Source organism: Poecilia reticulata, linkage group LG1, assembly GCF_000633615.1.
Source record: "Poecilia reticulata strain Guanapo linkage group LG1, Guppy_female_1.0+MT, whole genome shotgun sequence".
In the NCBI taxonomy this organism is placed as follows: Eukaryota; Metazoa; Chordata; class Actinopteri; order Cyprinodontiformes; family Poeciliidae; genus Poecilia; species Poecilia reticulata.
In genome coordinates, this window is record NC_024331.1 from 22,420,516 (window position 1) to 22,441,427 (window position 20,912).

General features: G+C 41.0%; 1 protein-coding gene across 1 annotated transcript; it reads left to right on the plus strand.

Moving 5' to 3' along the window:
* The first annotated feature begins 2,018 nt into the window (after positions 1-2,018).
* ecpas (Ecm29 proteasome adaptor and scaffold) lies at positions 2,019-20,427 on the plus strand. Its single transcript, XM_008416416.2, has 49 exons — positions 2,019-2,092; positions 2,763-2,893; positions 4,262-4,378; positions 4,658-4,776; positions 5,374-5,523; positions 5,620-5,797; positions 6,146-6,285; positions 6,438-6,516; positions 6,607-6,726; positions 6,855-6,940; positions 7,033-7,108; positions 8,129-8,178; positions 8,266-8,332; positions 8,413-8,535; positions 9,273-9,376; positions 9,500-9,623; positions 9,729-9,809; positions 9,908-10,124; positions 10,355-10,446; positions 10,556-10,690; positions 10,767-10,938; positions 11,114-11,286; positions 11,361-11,462; positions 11,591-11,714; positions 12,404-12,549; positions 12,641-12,695; positions 12,801-12,915; positions 12,981-13,049; positions 13,132-13,249; positions 13,343-13,510; positions 13,617-13,696; positions 13,777-13,882; positions 13,970-14,017; positions 14,102-14,220; positions 15,015-15,165; positions 15,797-15,862; positions 16,024-16,113; positions 16,207-16,273; positions 16,345-16,436; positions 16,539-16,605; positions 17,244-17,441; positions 17,547-17,758; positions 17,844-17,887; positions 18,263-18,455; positions 18,544-18,703; positions 18,828-18,933; positions 19,045-19,133; positions 19,211-19,282; positions 19,749-20,427. The coding sequence occupies exons 1-49, from the start codon at positions 2,071-2,073 to the stop codon at positions 19,886-19,888; spliced, it is 5,553 nt and encodes a 1,850-aa protein (XP_008414638.1). The 5' UTR covers positions 2,019-2,070; the 3' UTR covers positions 19,889-20,427.
* Positions 20,428-20,912: the final 485 nt, after the last annotated feature.

Consider the following 20,912-nt stretch of genomic DNA (forward strand, 5'->3'; position numbering starts at 1 on the left):
TTTCTAGTGCTAACAGTGGCACTCTCTATGCCGTGCTGCCCCAGGCAGAAAGAAATTTTGCCCATATCAAAAATTACCACTGCTTCTTTTGGTCAGATTATTCTTGAGAAGCTTGTATTCCATCATTGATTCATTTAGGGAATTTCTGCTGTGCCAAAATTGGAAGAAAGTTTTACTAACTACAGAAATTATGGTTTGGTTAAACATTTTGCTGAGTATTTCATATACATATGTGTAATGGACTGACTTCTTTTCATCTCAATATGACCTGTCCAGGGTGTACCTCACCAATTGCCCTACTGCTGCGCCCCTTTGAGTCTACAAGGACATGCAGGTAGACGACGGCTGGATGAATGGATGTAAGTCTTATTGGAATACATAGATTTCAATCCATGGTTTTCAAACTAGCAGTATATTTTCTACTGTGTAGCACTTTTCTTTGTGGTACACAGTAGAAAAGTTGGTTTTGAATACCGTATTTACGAGGTAACACAAAGCAAATTAGCTGTAAGGAGTCAAACTGTCAAAAACTCCAGTAGTTCAACACATTGATCTGTAATCCAAACCGATAGAACTGTTTGGAGCAAACTGCTGTGGAAAACATTTCAACAAGCACCCAGCAGAAACTGATGCAGAGGTCAGTAAACCAAGAACAAGTGCTGGTGGCAGGTTACAGTAATGCTGCGTTCAGTGTGCCAGTCGTTGAATCAGTTTCCACTTCTCAGCTTTCAGAGATGGCATCCAGTTTGATTACATTTTTTCCTCAAAAATTTAAAATAAATAAATAAATAAAGCTAAACAAAAACAGAAAAACTCTATGATATATTGGAAGCAAAATGTAATCAAATCCGTTGTGGTTTAAATTTTTGCACAGTACTGCATGCAACCCCTTTTGGGAATACACATACACCTTGAACCCTGAGGATATTTTTGGTCGTTGAATGGTTCACCCCATATCGCCATAAAAACATGCAGTTGAACCATGTTTTATGGACAGGGCCACTTGTGGCAATCTGTGCTAGATGTTATCTACCAAGCTTGTTTTCAGTGTAGATTGGATTCTACCAGTACTGATTTCCAATCAGTTTTGATGGGCAAGATCTGAAAGAGTATATGGAGAGGAGGATGTCTGCTTAGAAACTTATGATCTTGTCTTTGCTCTTTTGCAAAGACAAGACCATAAGTCTTGTCTTTTTCCAAAAGTCAAGACTTATGCATATCATGTACTGGTATCTTCAGGACATGCTATGTTCTGAAGATACTAAGACATAGCATGCTGTGATATGCATGCTGTGGAGCTAAGTGTAAATAAGACTTTACTTCTCCAAGTCTGAGCCCTTGGTTTAAAACTGGAAAAAGGTTGATAGCAAGTCAAGACTAGCATGCGCCTGAAGCGAAGAGATTTAAGAGTCTTAGTGTTAGTTACGATAATGGGTCGTTGGAGTAGGTGTTGGATAGATGGATAGGCTCATCTGCAGTAATGCATGCTAGAACATGCTGTACATAAACGGAAGATCATGGATGTATAGATGAATGGATGGAAGGATGGATGGATGGATGGATGGATGGAAGGATGGATGGATGGATGGAAGGATGGATGGATGGATGGATGGATGGATGGATGGATGGATGGATGGATGGATGGATGGATNGGATGGATGGATGGATGGATGGATGGATGGATGGATGGATGGATGGATGGATGGATGGATGGATGGATGGATGGATGGATGGATGGATGGATGGACAGTTTAATTTTCTTCATAATAGATGGGATGGAAACACGTAAAGTAATATAAAAAAGAAATGGTTATATAGTTTTGTATTGTTTTAACTTCAAGTGTACCATTACATTAAAATATTTTTAAATATAACAAAATACTTAATGACTTAACATAATCAGTTTATTCATAAAACGTACTTATTTCCGACGTCATTTAATTAAATGACGTAAATAACTGTTTAATAATTACGATTATTAATTCGTGTATTACGTCGTGGCACTATTGGCACTCCAGAGAAGCGGCAGTCTCTGTCAACTGGGAGGGTCACTGATGACTTAGTGCAAACATGGCTGCCCAGGATGAACTCAGTAAGTTTCTTTCTGCCTTGTTAACGATTCATATCCTCTTAAATGTCCCATTTGTGGTTGCCAAAACAGACGTGGCGATGTGTTTTTGCTCGCCCTGCTACTAAGGATATTTCTAAAGTAATGATAACGCCAAATTCAGTTTAAAACTAGGATGGGAACAGGCTACGTAGCTAGCTGACATGCTAACGTCAGGAGGCCGTTTGCCCAGTCATGGTGAAAATAAAACTATCACATCGGCTTCTTGTATATGTCCTCTCACCAATGCCTTACAGTGGATATTTGTATTTTTGGCATTTGTGACATTTAGGTTAAGTTACACGGACGTGTCACTGCTTCGAAAAATATTTTGCTGCTTTCATGCTAATTAAAAAAAAGAGATGATGACCTCCGTGGACTATCTTGTTATTTGTTGCTAACGGCTTAGAAAGCTAAGCCAGGAGAAGGAAGGCATGGCTGGGTTATGTGCAGCAGCTGGCAGGTTGAGCTCATCGGCCATAATGGGACAAAATGCTTCTTTCAAGTATGACTTAACATGGTTCATTTAACCCAGAGGGTGTCTGCAGTCACCAATGAGTTAAAGATTCATATTAAAACCGAAAGATACTGTACAGTAGGAGCTGCTGATACCATGACTTGGTGTGCCGGTGAAGTAAAAATGTGTTTCGATTAGATCAACTGGAACGTGTATTCCTTCGCTTGGGCCATGCAGAAACTGATGACCAGCTTCAGGACATCATCTCCAAGTTTCTGCCACCTGTTCTTCTCAAACTCTCCAGTGTTCAGGAGGGGGTGCGAAAGAAGGTGAGTAGTAAAGTAAAAATAATGGTTGAGTGCTCAGCCAGCCAGTTTAGGTGTGTGTAGTCACATAGGTTTGGCACCTATAGGTAGTGCCAGACTTTTTGTTGTTGCATGATGAATTAACAGAGGTGGGTAGAGTACGCAGAAATTGCACTTAAGTAAAAGCAGCAATTAAAAATAAAAAAGACTTCCAAGAAATGACTGAAATAAGAGTAAAAAAGTGTTCTGTAAAAAGGTTCCTAGTACTGAGTAACTGAGTAAGACACAATTTAATATTTTACATCTATGTAACTAAGTTATGCCCCAAAAAAACACTAATTATTCATATATAGATAAAACCAGCCCAAGTGCTTATAAAAACCACAGCAGAAAAAAACGACACCCTGCTGGTTTTTAATAGTAAGTTAATGATTTTTGGTGTCTGAAAAATGACCCATTTAAAAAAATCCCTGTAATGTCAAGTTACAAATCAGCATGCACCTCCCCTCACCTAGCAACCCCAGCGAAGCCCAGGCTGTCACTCGGCAACCCAGGTAGAGCTCCAGCATGTTTGGTCAGCCGGGTTTTACAGCTGTATGCACTGTCCAATGGCTGCTGGAAAAGACAACTGTTTTGCTGTTGACTTACCATCCAGAAATCACTTGCTGCATTCTTGTTGGTTGCGCAGGATGACCTTCTTTTGCTTTTCAAAGATCTACAGTTATATAATTGCGTATCTGGTTGCAGCCATTTTCATGTGTGAGTGTAAATGTTGAGTTGTGGGGGGCGTGGCCAGAAGCATCTTATTTGGATTTAAAGTGACAAAAGGCCCTAAAACAGCTCTGTTCTGAAATGGGCTCAATATAGGCAGAACTGAGCAGACTAAAATCTCATCATCTAAGAATGATTTTGTACAAAAAAATGTAATGAACATGTTTTGTATAGTCCATAGTCCTAAACTGTTTAAGGAAGCATAACAGGTCAAAGAACAACTGTGTTAATACATTGATTATACTACACCCAGGTGGACCTAATTTACTAATTGTGGCAACCAGTGAAGTCCACTGGTTGCACTAGGTTTCTTTAGAGGTATAAGAGAAAGGGGAGCTAAAAACAACTAGACTCCCCACTTGTAGAATTTGACATTTTTAATAAACTTTGAAAACCATTTCCCTGCCCCTCACAAATATGCACGGCTGTTTATTGATCTACTTGTCTATCAATTAAAACCCCCTTAAAATATATTGAAGTTTGTGGATTTAGAGTCACAAAATGTGGAAAAGTTAACAGTTTGTACTTTAAAGATTGCTTTCAGCGGCCATATGTTTCCTTGCATTATTTATTCATGCATCTGTTTCGTGAAACTGGACTAAGAAATGTGTCTCTGACTAGGTGATGGAGTTGTTGGTTCACCTGAACAAGAGGATTAAAAGCCGACCAAAGATCCAGCTACCGGTGGAGACGCTGCTGGTGCAGTACCAGGACCCTGCGGCTGCTTCTTTTGTTACAGTAAGATATTAATACAGTATTTGCCTTGTGAGAGACGATGTTTACTGTCCCTATTATGTTCAGTCACTTTACAGTTAAGTAAAATATCTTGAGCAAACATTCAGTCAGTATTAGTTATCAAATGAATGGCACATGTGTGAGTTGATTTTGTCTTCATTATAAATCCGATTTTTAAAAATTGTGTTTTAACTTTGTGTGATCTTTAATTGATTTGGTATTTGAACTGAAACAAAAACAGGTCTGTTTCATTAAAATGAAATCTACTTCATTTTTTGACAGAATTTCACCATCATCTATATTAAAATGGGTTACCCTCGTCTAGAGGTGGCAAAACAATGCGAGCTGGCCCCAACTCTCATCACTGCCATGGAAGGCAAACCGCAGCCACAACAGGACAGGTGAGGGGGCGCATATTCTCACATACCTATCCAGTGAAGTACTGTCACCTTCTAGACCGGATGCCAAAGGTGTTAAACACTCCTGTTAGAAACTCTAGGTTTTTGAGATGTAAAAAAAAAAGGAGAACATAATAAATAATTTTTTTCTTCATATTTTAGGATTGTGCATTTGTGCACCACATCAAGCTAATACTTTTGATTCAGTTTTGGTATTCAGCCTTCTTAAGGACACACAGGCCATGAATTTTAGTGAATCCGATTAATCTAAAAGAACGTTCATCTATTCTCGTTGGGCTTTGCTGACATGTTCATAGTTTACAGCAACGGTATAAATCTCATCGCTAAAGCATTCTGCATTCTACATGTACCAAAGCACAGTAAAGATTATTCATTGAAGAAAATGTGGGACAACTGTGACAATGCAAAACTGGATATATCTATATATTTCTTCAAAGTGAATGAAAATGAAATACAAGAATTTATCAGGGAACTTTTAAAAATCCCCTCCAAAAAAACAAATTAACCAGCCCTGACTGCATCTAACTCAAAACCAGCAGTGCATGACACAAGTTCTCCATTTTCTCTTTGTGTTTTCAGCCTGATGCACCTTCTGATTCCCACTCTTTACCACATGAAGTATCCTGCAGACTCGTCCAAAAGCGTGTCTCCGTTCAATTTAACTGAAAGGCCAAAGATGATGCACCTTCTACTGGAGTTCATGCTGGATGTTTTGCTCATGCCTTATGGGTGAGTTGTCAAAATAAAACGTGCGGCTGGAAATGAGTGTTAGTCGTGAGGATGACAGCATTTTGAACTGGAGAGTTCTTTCTCCCACATCATCAGGTTTGTGCTGAGTGAGTCTCCCACTCGGCCTGCACCATCCTCCTCCCAGGGAGGTTCCTCGGACGGGGCGGTCACTGGGAGCGGGCAGGGTCTTCCCCAGCCTCCCCCAGGGATGAGTGTCTATGCTGCAAAGAGGGTTATTGGAGAAGCCCAGTGGAACGCCGAGCAGCTAGAGCAGGTACAGTAACGTATTCATATGGTCATGTTTGGTCTGTCTGATCAAATATTTTGTTCCCAGTTGAAACCAGATATTTGGAATCATATATGAATGAAGATGCCATAGGTTGCTATGGTAATTACATAAAAGCTTGCAGGACAGAAAATGACAAGCTTTTGGAAGGATACTAAAAATGTTTGGCCCAGGTCATACAGTTTAAAGGAAATATTGCCAAATATCAAGATAATCTGTCTCAGTTTAGTGTGTCATGGAGAATATCAGTCATTGTCCATTCAGTTTAATCTTAGTTTTTATCTTGGCTGTTAATTGCAGGTTTCTGTCTAACTCCCTTGGTTGTTGTTCCAACAGTGTAAGCTGGGCATAGTGAAGTTCATTGAGGCCCAGCAAGTGCCAGAGGTGGAGACGGTGGTCCACTTGGCGGTGGCTTCGAGCGACACGAGACACAGTGTGGCTACTGCAGCCGATCTGGAGCTGAGGAGCAAACAGAGGTAGAGCTTTTTATTTTTATGTTAAACGTGTAGAAAGACTGTGAACGTCTTTAGTTTCTGTTTCCCGTTAGCTTCTGTTGGTGAACGACAAGATGGCTCTGTTTACACATTGCAGAGCTGTTTTCCTAATGTTTATTTTTTTTTCATTCCAGCATCATTGACTGGAACAATCCTCTAATTATCAACAAGATGTTCAAGGTGTATCTGGGAGATGTCCCTCTTAAAACAAAGGTTTGTAATTTACATTTAATTTAAAAGCCAATGAAAGAGATTTTGATGCAAATTCAGATCAAGGTAAAAATGTTCACGCATTTTCTGCAGGGTGGAAATGTCAAGCAAGAGCTGAAACACGATCCAGTGAGCACCAGAGTCAAACTAAAAATCCTGCCACATCTTCTACGCTCCCGGCTGGCAGCAGAGTGCTTCCCAGCAAACATCCAGGTCATGCTGACTCTTTTTTTTTTTAGACAATCAGTCGTCAGAATGTCTGTTGCTGCCTGTTCAGAGATCCACGTCATCTTTTATGTGGCGATGTGCTAATGTCTTTACTGGTTTACTTTTCGCTGCAGGTCGTTTATGACGGTTTGTTTGGGGCCAACACCAACAACAAACTGCTGTCTCTCACCTTACAGTTTGTCCATCACATCTGCATGGTGTAAGACATTCACACTTATTCCTCTGTCCACAAACAGCTTACCTGTGTTCCCTCTCAAGAATAAAGCCTAAATGTTTTTTTCTAATTTACAGATGCCCTGACACTAACAAGCCTTTAGGACTAATGCTGCTCAATGGTCTGACCAAACTTATCAACGAATACAAGGAGGTAAATAAGATGCTAATTAAATTTAAAAATGTTTTAAGACTAATTCAGTTCTGCTCTACTGATAGTTAGCTGTTTTTGATTGCATTAGGTCTCATTAAGAGGCTAAATTGAAACTGTAACTGTTTTAAAAGAAAATGTTTAAAGTAAAACTGTGATTTTTCTATGTATCTGCATCAAGTTATGCAGTGATCATTCTTTACAAACTGTAAATGTACTTGTACTGAAAGATCCTCCAAGTAATGGAGCAGAGGTATCTGTGCAAATAACCCCCAACAAACCAATTGTATCATCTTAGTAGATTGTTGCTCGTGAACTTTCTTTTGCACATCTCAAAATATAAAACTGCACCATTTATTTTTTAATAACAGCTTCGTCCAACTTGATATTTGAAAGCGAAACGCTTTGATTTATGGTCAGACGTATCAAACTGTTTAGTCATTTGTTCATTTATTGTAGCAGCAAAGAAGCCTGAAGAAACTTTTGCCATAATCTGTCACCTCTGCTTTAGATCAAAAGCAGAGGTGATTCCCACTGCAGGAATCCCAGTCATGTACTGCTTACTGGAAGTGGTGTCTGCTTTTGATGCTTTAGATCAAAAGCAGAGGTGACATCACACTGTGTGTGTGTGTGTGTGTGCGTGCGTGCGTGCGTGCGTGCGTGTGTGAGAGAGAAAAGTTGGTGATGTACAGATCTGCAATTTACCAAATGTAAATAATATTCAAAACAGAAACAAAATGATTAAAGCTTTGACATTTTAAGCACCTTGTTTTATCGCGGTTAGCAAATATCAGTCTGTTTATATTTATTGTAGAGTGAAGACAGACACTTTGAGATTCAGTACGTTTCTTAGCAGATCAAAAAGAATGTTATTCTAAACAAGTGTTTTAATCTTTGCAGACAACTTGGTTCCTATTTTGGTCATTATCAAATTTCTTGTCTAATCAAAACCTGCACCTCACTGGTAATTCTTTCAGTTTGGTTTATCGTGTTTTCTTTCTCTCACAACGTCTCTCTCTGCAGGATCCTAAGTTATTATGTGTTGCCTACTCTGCTGTTGGAAAGCTGTCAAGGTTACGATAACATCTTATTGGTATTTCAGTTGGGAGCGATTTAGAAACAGACAAACCGACGCTTGTTTTTATTTTTTCCTGTTTCAGTCGGATGCCTCAGCTTTTCACAAAGGATATTGCTCTTGTGCAGCAGTTTTTTGAGTCCATGTGTAAGGTTGGTGGAACACATTTTGGAAAAGTTGGAGGTGAACCTACTTTAGTATTTTTCCTTAAACACTGTGTCTGCTTGATCAGGAGGAGCCGGATGTTCGCCTTGCCATTCAGGAAGCTTTGTCAATGATGGTTGGAGCGTATGCCAACCTGCAGGGGGCGCTGCTGAATCTGATGGAAGCCCTGGTAGCTGCATATATTTCAAAGGTATTCTACCACGTCAAGAAGAGAATTTGATTCTTTCAAAACTTCAATGTGTGGTTTAACATCTGAGTTTATACGTGTGCTTCAAATCCGTGAAAATACTTGAATTTCAATTAGGTATTTTAAGTTTTGGAAAGTGATTCATTTCTGTAAAAAGTCCTAAAACATACTTGATATTTAAACTGCACAGTTTTGTAATAAAGTGCAATCAGATGTTTGATTCACAGCCTCAATTTAGAAAGCAATATAGTTGAAACCAGATAATTAAAGGTAATAAAAAGATAAGCACATTTTTCTTCTCACTGTCTGAAGTTAAATCAGACCAAATTTATCTTATTTCAGGTCAGTTAGAATTACCAAAATAATTTTTATTTGCCAAATGCCAGACATCTTGGAGAGAATATTTGTTAGAGATTTTTGTTTTGGAGTTTTTTTCTGACTAGTCAGGTGTACAGGATGTGTGTGAGAGAGACCTTTCAAAACATAAAATTTTGCTATATTTAAGTTGACCTTGTCCCTAATGATTCCAGTAATAAATTACATCATACAGTATAATAGTTAATTGAAACTGTCTTTAGCTTACTGGTATCGTTTTTATCTCCAGTGTTAACTATGGTGTGGAAAAGTTTGAAAATGTACCTTGAAAACGTTTTAATTTTACTGTGGGAACAGTGTACAAAACCCTGTAACAAGCTTAGTAAGCAGAAATAAAAAACCTGCCGCTTGTTGTTTCAATGCAGCCGGAGGTACAAGTTCGCCAGGTGGCCATGAAGTTTGCCAGCACAGTGTTTGCTCCTGACCACGTGCCATCAAGGTACCTGCTGCTGCTGGCTGCTGGAGACCCGTAAGTTTATGGAACCACTTAACTATTTGTAATACAGAAAGAAAAATTTAATGGCTTAATTAAGATAAATGTTTGTAGTGAACTTAGCATTCGGTGAGATTTTTTTTATGCTCTGCGCTTTAGACGAGAGGAAGTGTCTGCAGAGGCCCAAAGGGTGCTGAGGCCTTTTCCCACAAAAAGCTCGGAGCAGGACGGACCGAAGCCAATGCCGTCCTTTCCCGACATGGTTGCCTACATCCAGGAAAAAGTGGGGCTCAGAGCATCTCACAGACAGCACACCTGCAAAATAATGTTGCCCTTCTAATTCAAGAAATAACGATCCACTCTCTTCACATTCTCACCATTTTTTTAGGCAGCTCAGAGGATCAAAACCCCTGCAAAATATATTGTTGGGGCCTCCACAATTCCTTTTAACCCATCTGCCTTTGGAGAGGTAAATAATAAACATATTTATTTCATTTGAGGATAAAACCAGATGACTCGGCAAACCATATAAGTGTGTTTTCTGGTGGATTTCTTTTGTTTTTTCAGATAATGTTGTACCTGAGGATGTGTCTGGCCCACAGCGCTGGCGCCAGGCCCATGTCCACCCGCTTGTTGGACATGCAGGACGATGCTCCGGCCATCGGTCGCTACGTCCACACACTGCTCTCGGCTGAACTGCCACCCTCAGCGCCAAAAGGCCTGGAGGGAAACCCCGTACATGTGTACATGGATCTACTGCAGCAGCTGCTCTCTGCTGTGGGAGGTGAGACTTAACCTGCCTTCCTCGGAGGCAGTTTGGGGTATAAACGGGTAGTAAGCGATGGTTATTCTCTTTTGTCGGATTTATGAATTGTCTAAATCATAGTAGCTGTACTTTCTCTCTTAAAACTTTGTTCTGTTTTAAGACTAATTCAGTCCTTACTAAAGAAAAAAACATTTTATATTTGTCAGTTGTAGTATTCATGATGTATCTACATCTAAATTTCCCTGCAGGAATCCCAGTCATGTACTGCTTACTGGAAGTGGTGTCTGTGTGTCCAGAAAAACTCGCCCCCAGGTTTGCTGATAAAATAGACTGGATCAAAGTGAGTTCTATTTCATGTACAGAGTTTTTAAAAGTCATTCAGCAAGTTATCTTTCATGCACATTTCACTTTTGTTATCCAAATTAGCTGTAATCACATTCTTCTTTCAGAGTCTGATGAACACCAATAAGGAAGACATGAGGGAACTCGCCGCCCAGCTATATGCTTTGGTGATCTCCACCATGACTGGCAACGAGCTGCAGACAGCCGTGCAGAATCTGGTCAAAATCACCAAAGACAACCATGTATGTCACATAGTCTTGCGGTTATTTGTGTCATAAGCTTGCGCTGCTAATATTTATTTTATGGGTTGAATCTCAGAGTCCTGAGACTCAGCATGGCGCCATCTTGGCTCTCGGATACATGGTGGGAAGGAATCTGAGCAGAAAGAAAGCCATCGCCTCCTGTGAGTTGACAGAAAACAAGATGGAAGAGATGAGCATCACTTCCCAAGATGATGACAAGCTAGTTTCCATGGCTACTAAGACAATTGGTATGAACTTTTTTTTTTTTTTTTTACATAAATCCTTTTTGTGCAGATTTTACTGACTTATAGACAACTTTTATTGTATGTTTTTGCAACCTCTTTTACAAAAAAACAAAGTAAAGTTGTATAATTAGTGTTTGATAATTTCCCCACTAAAGTGATCGCATGTATTCGCATCCAGGTACCTTCCTGGACAGCGGCAGTGCCATGTTGGCCGTAGCAGCCTGCACAGCTCTGGGAGAAATTGGGCGGAATGGCACCCTGCTGATCCCTGCAGAGGGAGACGGCTTCACCAAACTCTCCGTCACGGAAAACCTGCTGGCTCGCATCACTTCTGGCAAAGAGAGCCTAAAGGTAAGCTGTGGCTCTTAATGGCTCTGATTTGCTGGGCTGTTGCTCTGATTGATTTTATCCGCGTCGTGTTCCAGATGAAGGAGCGATCCATTACAACCTTGGGTTATCTGCCAGTGGGAGACCCAGACTTTCCACACCAGAAGAAGCTGCTGCAGGGCCTCATGGATTCAGTGGAGGTATGAAACTAGATTTTAATTTTTTTTTTACTTTCTCTTGAAGTGATTTTAGAAGTATTCAAATTATTCTGCTGTGAAACTGTCACAATCCGATACCAACCCTTCTCTGCTTCCTTTCTACCTTCCAGGCCAAGCAGGTGGAGCTGCAGTTCACGGTGGGAGAGGCCATCACCAGCGCTGCCATAGGAACCAGTTCTGGAGCTGCCAGAGATCCGTGGACCTGCACTGAGGACCAGTATAGCCCGCCACACAGTGAGTCTCTACAGGTTTAATCCCTGCTGGTGTGAAATAGATCTGAATTTTAGTCACTAATGGGATGAAGTCATTTCACAAATTCCCACAAAGATTATTTAAAATATTTTTATGAACAAATTAAAATAAAAGAGAGAGAAACATCCCGGACTAAGACAACCAGTGAGATCTCTCTGTATGGTGATCAGTAGCTTTAATAATGGATATTATCTGTCCAGTAATGACAGTGGAAGTGAGGTCCAGTCCATCATTCCTATAAGCATCACATCATAGACATTTGACAAAGGAGTATCCCAAGTACCATAAAAAGTGATCAAACTAGATTTAAAAAAGGGATTCAGAATACAAATTAATCCATTTGTAATAATAGGTGTTTTTTTCAGCATGTTGAAATGAAAAAAAAATATTAAAAAGGTTTGACAAACTTTTTCAGTCATTACAAATCTGTTTGTTGGGTCATTTAAGCACATAAAATGTATACTTAGTATGTTTAAATTGCTTACATGTATGAAATTTAAGCAAGTTATGCAAGATGTAGATGCATATGAATACTGCAGTTGACAAATTTAAAATTTATTTATTAAATTGCATAATATACAAACTAGATCCAGCTTGTGTGTGGTTACCCGTTTTAATGTAATTCTTGAATGCCTCTTCTTTTTTTTCTTTTCTCCATTTTCTTCCATCAGATGTTAAAAACAACGACGTGGTTCCCTGGGTCCTCAACTCCATCCTGTCCAGGTACATTCCCAGCCAGAACCCTCATGTGCGGCAGGCGGCCTGCATCTGGCTGCTCTCCCTGGTCAAAAAACTCAGCCAGCACAAGGAAATTACTGTACGTACATAACCCACCCGTAGGATTACTGTCTTTATTTATAAAGCACAAGCTTTAACGATAATTTTCCCGTCTTCCTCTGCTGCTGCAGTCTCATTTGAAGGAGATTCAGATAGCCTTCATCTCCATTCTCTCAGACCCGGATGGTAAGACAAGGATGGCTGAGCTGAACTGAGCTTCGTAGCATTACACCTCTTTCAGCTTCTCTCGTCCCTATTTCCTCATCCATTCTTCTTTTCCTTTCTGTTCAGAGCTCAGTCAGGATGTGGCATCTAAAGGCCTGGGGCTCGTTTATGAGATGGGTGGCGAGGCTGATCAGCAGGAGCTGGTGTCTACACTGGTGGAAACACTCATGACTGGAAAGAGGTAAGTTGCTGGTTGAACTAAGCAGTAAATTGAGAGTTTGTATGATTATTTATTCTTGTAAACAGGGTGAAACATGCAGTCTCAGAGGATACCGAGGTGTTTCAAGGGCAGGATTTGGGGAAAACGCCTGATGGGTGAGTTTGGTTATAAATAGTCGATTTGTAACAAGTTTGAGTTACAACCAATAGTAAAACAAGTTTTGTAATTTTCTTCCAGTCAAAGCTTGTCGACATACAAGGAGCTCTGCTCACTGGCCAGCGACCTGAACCAACCAGATCTGGTCTATAAGTTCATGAACCTGGCAAACCACCACGCCATGTGGAACTCACGCAAGGTAACGCACTAAGGCTCTCTCTCTTTTGCCTCCACCATTTTTGCCAGGTTTTCTTCTCCTCCATGACTTAAAACAACGTTCTGTTTCTTCCAGGGAGCAGCTTTTGGTTTCCACATGATCGCTACCAAGGCTGGGGAGCAGCTGGCTCCATTCCTGCCACAGTTAGTGCCTCGTTTGTACCGCTACCAGTTTGACCCAAACCTGAGCATTCGCCAGGCTATGACCAGCATCTGGGATGCCTTAGTCACCGATAAAACCCTGGTGAGGCTTCGTAGTTTTGTACATCAACTGAAACATTGGCTAGAGACAGAATGACGTGACAGTGGGTGTGAAGAACCGTCAGGAATAATTGTTTCTTTTTGCGCAGGTGGATAAATACTTGAAGGAAATCCTGCAGGATGTCATCTCCAACCTGACCAACAACACCTGGAGAGTGCGTGAGTCCAGGTAGATTGCACCGGCCACTCACTTAGAGTGTTTATCTTCTCCAAGATGGGTTAAAGTGAATTGATGGATTTGTCTTGCAGCTGTCTGGCCCTCAACGACTTGATCCGTGGCCGTCAGGCTGATGACCTCATCGATCACCTGGCAGAGATGTGGGAGACGTTGTTCAGAGTCCTGGACGACATCAAGGTCAGACAAAAATAATCTGAAATAAATCTCAAAGTGGTTCATGGTTTAATCTCCATCTGAACTTTTAATGTCTGTTTTCGTTTTTAGGAGTCTGTGCGAAAGGCTGCAGACTTAGCACTGAAAACGCTCAGTAAGGTAATGTTATGTCAGCGCATTGGACTGCGTGTAAGTTTAAATTCCACTGTGTAAGTATTTCAGCCTCTTTGATTTTATGTGCAGGTGTGTGTTCGTATGTGTGAGTCTACTGGCTCTGCGGCCCAGAGGACTGTGGCCGTGATGTTACCCACTCTGCTGGAAAAAGGCATCGTTAGCAACGTCTCCGAGGTTCGCTCTCTCAGGTAAATCTGTTTACTTGTGCAACATAAATACTGATTGATATGAAACAAAGATGTCTTAAGATGGTTTCTCAACTGATGCTGAAAGGTGAATGGGGAATACAGTAGACTGTAAAAGTAATTGCTCATCTGCCTTAACCCACACGGGCATGTGTGATTTCCCATTCTTAATCTATACGGAATGACGCCGGTTTACTCTTTACAGCTTTACCATCTTCAACTCTTCTGAAATAAGAAGAGTGCTTTCCATTAGTTTCAGGAGTGGGCTTATTGGACTTTTTGATCATTCTTCTTGAAACACGTTTCATGGGGTCAGACACTGATGTTGGATGAGAAGGTTGGCTCTCAGTCTCAGGTCTGATTCATCCCCAAAGGTGTTCTGCCAGGTTGAGATTGGGGCTCTGCAGGCCTGTCAGCTTCTTCACACCAGACTAGTTCATGCATGTCTATTGATTTGTTTCATGCACTGGTACACATTCATGTTGGAACAGGAAGGAGCTTTCACCAAACTGTTAACGTAAAGTTGGGAGCATAAAATCCAATATGTCATGTTGAGAGTTTCTTTCACTGAAACTAAAAGGACAGAATTTTTGAAAGCAGCCCCTAATACCCTCCTACTTCCCCTTAAATTCAATTATTTGGAGCCTATTTACCCCTTGTCGTGTTGGAAAGGACTGAAAAATTACAAAATGTCAGTTTAGATTTTTTTTTTTACATGCTATTTGAGTGCATTTGTTGATTTTGTTCTGCATAGTTTGGAAATGTATAACTTTTTTTGTCAACTTTTCTCTCCCTAGTATTCAGACCCTGGTGAAAATCAGTAAGACTGCTGGTGCCCGCTTAAAGCCTCACGCTGCTCGGCTGATTCCAGCCCTGCTGGAAGCCCTCAGCACCCTGGAGCCTCAGGTCCTCAACTACCTCAGCCTCAGAGCCACTGAGCAGGAAAAGGTAAACAGCTTTCAGTTCACCTGCAAATCATACAGAAGTTGCATTTGATGATACAGGGGTGTCTGCGCTACCTTTAAAAGTCCTACCTTTAAAAGTACCTTTAAAATCATGTATCTAAAATTAAGGCCTTAAAATGTCTCAAATTAATTAAAAAAAAAAAAGAAATGTAAGTTGACCTTAAATATGTCAATTTTTGTCGTGTCAGGACTACTTCATTTTGTATTTGTTTTTTTCTCGTGGGACTTTTCTTTCAGGCAAACATTTAAGTCACCTGTAAACATATTTACTGCGTTCTGTGACTAAAGGAGGTTCGCGCTACCGCTAACTAGCTGCTGACATACCATAGCTAACTCACTTTTTTGCATCTATCATGAGTAAAGTGTAAATTTAACACCAGTTGGCTGGAAAACGTTCGTCTTCGCCATTAGCTCACTTCTCTTGCCAACCTGTACGATGGTGTATTTATTCTGTGGTAAAAAGCTTGTCACTATATACTTTACATATCACTTTTCTACATTTCTGTCGTGATACAGGTCTTACATTTAATTAATGGTCTTAAAATGTCTTTAAATGTGTGCTGGTGAAACCTGCAGAAGCCCTGTGACATGAGATGTTTTCTCTTTCTCTGCAGAGTGCCATGGATGCTGCAAGGCTCAGTGCTGCCAAGTCTTCTCCAATGATGGAGACTGTTAACATGGTAAAACAAAAATAAATGCTCACCCAATAATGCCAGTTAATTCACTGTAGAGTCTTCCAACCCAAATGTTGGGATGTCTTAGTTAGTCATGAGGTTTCTGCATTTACTAGCAGCTTCACGTTTCACCGAGGCAAAGCTTCTGAATACGTGTCTTCTTCCAGTGTCTGCAGCATCTGGATGTTTCTGTGCTGGGAGAGCTGGTTCCCAGACTCTGTGAGCTGCTGAAGAGCGGAGTGGGCCTGGGCACAAAGGTAGAACCAAGTCCCGCAGTCAAGCATCCATCAGGGATTCTCCACCACACAGAAGCGCATCGGTTGCATTAATGACTTCTGTTCTCGGTTTAGGGAGGCTGCGCCAGTGTAATTGTGTCCCTGACGGTACAGTGTCCTCAGGACCTAACCCCATACTCAGGTACAACGCGACACTCCATCTGACTCGGTTAATAACTCGAGTCGAACAAGCTAATCAGTTTTTATCCGTAGGTAAACTGATGAGTGCCTTGCTCAATGGCATTCATGACAGGAGCACAGTCGTACAGAAAGCCTTCGCCTTTGCTCTGGGACACCTCGTCAGGGTAAGCCTCTCTGTTAACATGAAGTCCTTGGAGGATTATTAAACACTGGATTTGTCTGTTTTTCACATACTTTATCATGACGACATTTATTATCCCTTTTAGTCAGCAAAGGACAGCAGCGTAGAAAAACTACTACTGAAGCTCAGCAACTGGTACTTGGAGAAAGAAGGTGAATCTTACTTTGAAATTAACTTTTTTCAGCGCAGCAATAAAATGTGACGATATTGTTCTTTGCAAAAGTATTCATACCCCTTAAGTTTTTCCCTTTGTATAACTTTAAAACTACAAAATCGAGTGTATTTTCTTAGAATCTTACAAAGCAGTGCATAGATGTGTGGCGTTTGGAAAAACTACACAGTTTTTCTTTCTGTTTTTGCATTTAAATTTAAATCTATAAACTGTGGGGTGCATTTATATTTGCCTCCCTTCTTTCCTAAGACCCCTTCATAAAATGGAGTGCTCCCCATTGTCTTGAGAAGTCCCCTTCTTCCTACATAGGGAGTGTGTCCAAATTATTGTGATGTAAATTCTGATGTTTTGTGAAGTTTGTTGGAGATTGTGAGTGAACAAATATAAGTAATATTTATTTTTTTAAATGGTCTAGACAAAGTAAAGACCTATATTAAATTGAGAATCTAAATACAAGTCAATGCCACACAATTTTTACACTTTTGTGCTGCTTCCAGTAAAATTCACAGAAGTTTGATGTTGAAAATGTTAGTTTGTCTTGTGATTTTTTTTTCTTTCTTCTCCTGCCTTGACTCCCTTTTAAATTAAATGTTTTCACTCCGTTTCTCCTGCTTCCAGAGCCAGTGTACAAGTCGTCGTGTGCGCAAACGGTGCACGCCATCAGCCACTACAGTCCGGATGTGCTGAAAGCCCACGCAGGCGTGGCCCTGCCCCTGGCCTTCCTGGGCATGCATCAGGCGCCGGGTCCTGATGAGGAGAAAGGAGAAAGTCACGATGCCACCCTGTGGTCAGAGGTGTGGCAGGAGAACGTTCCAGGTGGGGAATGCCGTTGCATGACAAATACCGGTGCTACGAAACGGAAAGGATTGTTTCCCAGGAATAAAAGCTGTTTCATTTTTTTATACTTTTCTCTGACTTCAGGAAGCTTCGGGGGCATCAGGCTTTACATGACGGAGCTGATCACCATCACCCAAAAAGCCCTGCAGTCTCAGTCCTGGAAGATGAAGGCTCAGGGTGCAGCTGCCATGGCAACTGTTGCTAAGGAACAGACGGGCTCATTGGTGGCACCGCACCTCGGTTTGGTGCTGACAGCCTTGATGCAGGGACTTTCCGGGCGAACTTGGGCTGGCAAGGTGTGTGTTGCTCCTGTCGTTTTAAGAAAGCCTGGAAATAAAACACAACACTGGATTCAGATTTTGGTGTTTTGGTTTTGTGCAGGAGGAGCTGTTGAAAGCCATCGGGTCAGTGGTGTCCAAGTGCAGGTCAGTCATCTTGCAGAACTTCTTCCTGCTCTTGCCTGGGTTCCTGTGCAGCTCTGGATGAATATGATTGAACTTTGACATCATGATTTTTCAGCGTGGGGGGGAATGAAGTGATTTTATAGTTTCAGACTTTAGTACCATCTTGTTTTTCCAGCTCTCCATTCAGTCATCATCCACCTGAGTTTGTTCTTTCAGGTTTCATATTTAAAAACTTTATCAAATACATGTAATGAACACTGGGCTTTAATAATGGTAAACTGTGCAAATTAATTTCACAGTTTAGTCATAAATGAAAAGTAGTAAAAAGTAGAAAATGAAATACATTTCATTTACTACTTCCTGTCAACTTGAGCTCATCTCTTCTTCGGTCTTTAGTGCGGAGCTGCAAAAGCCGTGCAGCGGCCAGCCCAGCATCCCAGAGGTCCTGGATGTCGTGTTCAAAGAATGCCGCAAGGAGAATCTGCTTTACAAAATGGCCGCTCTGCGCTGCGCCGCAGATGTTCTCCACAGCAGTAAGGAAGACCGCTTCACCGACATGGCTGAGATCCTTTTCCCTCTGATCAAGAAGGTTCGCTTCTGAGTTTTCCGTTTGTTGTGAGGCTAGTTTTGTAAAGACTCGCCTTGGGAAGAAGCCTAATCTCATGTTTTTATGACAGAGCTGTCCAGAGAGCGGTGGCACCTCTCCCAGGTCGATGGATGACGACGACGACGACGATGATGACAAAGATGTGAAAGATAAGGAGCTGCACACCGAAGCTATACTCTGTGCTTTTGAGACACTTGGGAAGACCTGGCCCAGAAACCCACAAACTCAAGGTGAATTCTGTTGGTTTGTCGCAGTTTAGAGCGTTTACCCACATCAGTCCTTCGTCATATCTGCTCTCGTCAATCTGAACCGAAGATAAAGACTTCTCTCTTTGTTGCGCATGTTTGTGTGCAGTGCGTTTCCAGACAGATTTGTGCACTCTGATGTGTGGGAAGCTTAAGCTGAGCACATGGAAGGTGCAGCTGGCTGTTCTTCAGGCCATGAAGGCGTATTTTCAGGGGTGAGGATCACAAAACACACAAACTGTACATGGTGGATTTGGGAAGTCTTCCACAATTTGAATTATTTAGCTAGTTAAAACAAAGATGTATTTTTTTTTTTTCCTTTGTAGCCTGTTGCTGCTCGAGAAGGGCAACAAAGACACAAATGCACTATCGCAGATCCTCACCGAGGCCTGCACTGCTCTCACTTATGCTTTAGGTAAGGAGGTAATTCAAAATCTAATGGCTTTAATTGAAAGTCTCATGTCTTCACAGACTGTTTAATTTTCTCCACAGAAAATAAAAGCTACTCCTCTGTGAGGACAGAGGCCTTGTCTGTGGTGGATCTGATTGTTAAGAGAACAGGAGGTAGGCTTTTATTGATTCTGCTCTCTGTATTATTGAGCATACATTATGTCCGAGCCTCAATGTTTCCAAATTTAGGTCTACATTATTTAACCTTCTTGGAAAATGAATTTCGCTGTGCTCCTGTTGATCGGCTTGAAAATGGGACGTTATTTATTTATCCATTAAGAACAGACGGAGGCAGATTCTGGTCCTCATAATAGCTGTTATTTGATGCGTTCAGTGCATCAAGTAAAAGCTTGGTGGGCTGCAGAACGTGCCGGTCAGAAATCTCGCCCAACTTTTCCTGGCATCGCTGATTCAAACAAAAAAGAACAGATGAAATTCTGTCTTTATATCTCTTGGTTTTTATTCTCGGACTTCAGATTTGTTTCTCCGTGTCTCTCTCCAAAGGGATGTGATTTATTTGAAACCTTAACATCCTACTCTGCAGCTGATTTGTAACACATTTTTGTGTGGATGTTACCAGAGAGTGAGCAGTGGGACTGCATGCCTGTGAGGAGCCGGGAGCAGCTGCAGCGCTCCCTGTCGACACTGCAGTCCGACAGCCGGCCCGAGCTGCGGGACAAGGCGCAGGAGCTGCGCAGACGCATCCAAAGCCAGCCCTGAGCGAGCGCGGAGAAACCGACCTGCCCATTAAACGTGTTAAGCAGCAACACAGACCATCCATTAGCACATATCTGATTGAACTCCATAATACATCCGTGTTGTTTTAATTTACTCCAACGATCCATAGTCTGTGACGGTGCTGCGGGTGAACATGTCAGGGCACAAGGCTTTGACGTCAATGTGTGAAATTTGTCTAACTGGGCCGTGAGACGATGAGAAACGCTTTATAAGCCAGTGTGTTGACTTTGTGGACACTGTATAGTTCTAGCCCCAAAATGGGGATTTTACTACTGTTGTGAGTTTGTCTTAATAATGAATTTACTTCTCTAAACATCAGCAATAGGAAGACCGACTACAAGACTTCACTGCTGTTAAATGGTGAAGTGTGTTTTTCATAAAAGTGCTGAAAATATGTGCCAGATGACTGAGATGTCAGCCTGATTTAAAGCCTGAAACGAAGAGTGAGCCTGCTGTTGACTTCAAGTGATGTTGTGGTTGTTTCAGTTTATCCTTCATGAAATAAAACTTTGGACCACTGACCTGGTTTTGAAGCTTCTCATTAACTCTGCAGGTTTATGGCAGGCAGCTTTAACATAAAATTGACTGTCTACATGTAATAACTTCTTAGATATCTGAATATTGAATAATTGAAATACATTTCCACTCATCAAAATGTAAGTGAAGATGGATTGAATTAGAATGCGGATATATAGCCATTCAGGATAGTCAAAATACATTTTGATATCTAAAATAATTACTGATTAAATAATTTTATGTTAAAATGGCCTGCCATAAGCAAGTCATAAATTGCATATTTCTTACAAAGTACAGGTTTATCTGACACTTATGATGGTCAGAATATAGATATTTCAAATAGTTTGTCTAATCAAAATATATAAAGATATATATATATATAAAGATATAATGTATAACTAATACATCCAGTACTAATAAAATCTGTTTTCACCATACATTCCAGATATGTTAAAACGTCCTGCCATAGAATTTGTTTGATTCCACAAGT

Excerpts from the sequence above, each read along its gene's own strand:
- ecpas (XM_008416416.2), top strand. The coding sequence starts at position 2,071 with ATGGCTGCCCAGGATGAACTCA. Across the intron at positions 6,517-6,606 it reads ATGTCCCTCTTAAAACAAAG|GGTGGAAATGTCAAGCAAGA; the intron begins GTTTGTAATTTA and ends CATTTTCTGCAG. Across the intron at positions 15,863-16,023 it reads TGATGGAGACTGTTAACATG|TGTCTGCAGCATCTGGATGT; the intron begins GTAAAACAAAAA and ends GTCTTCTTCCAG.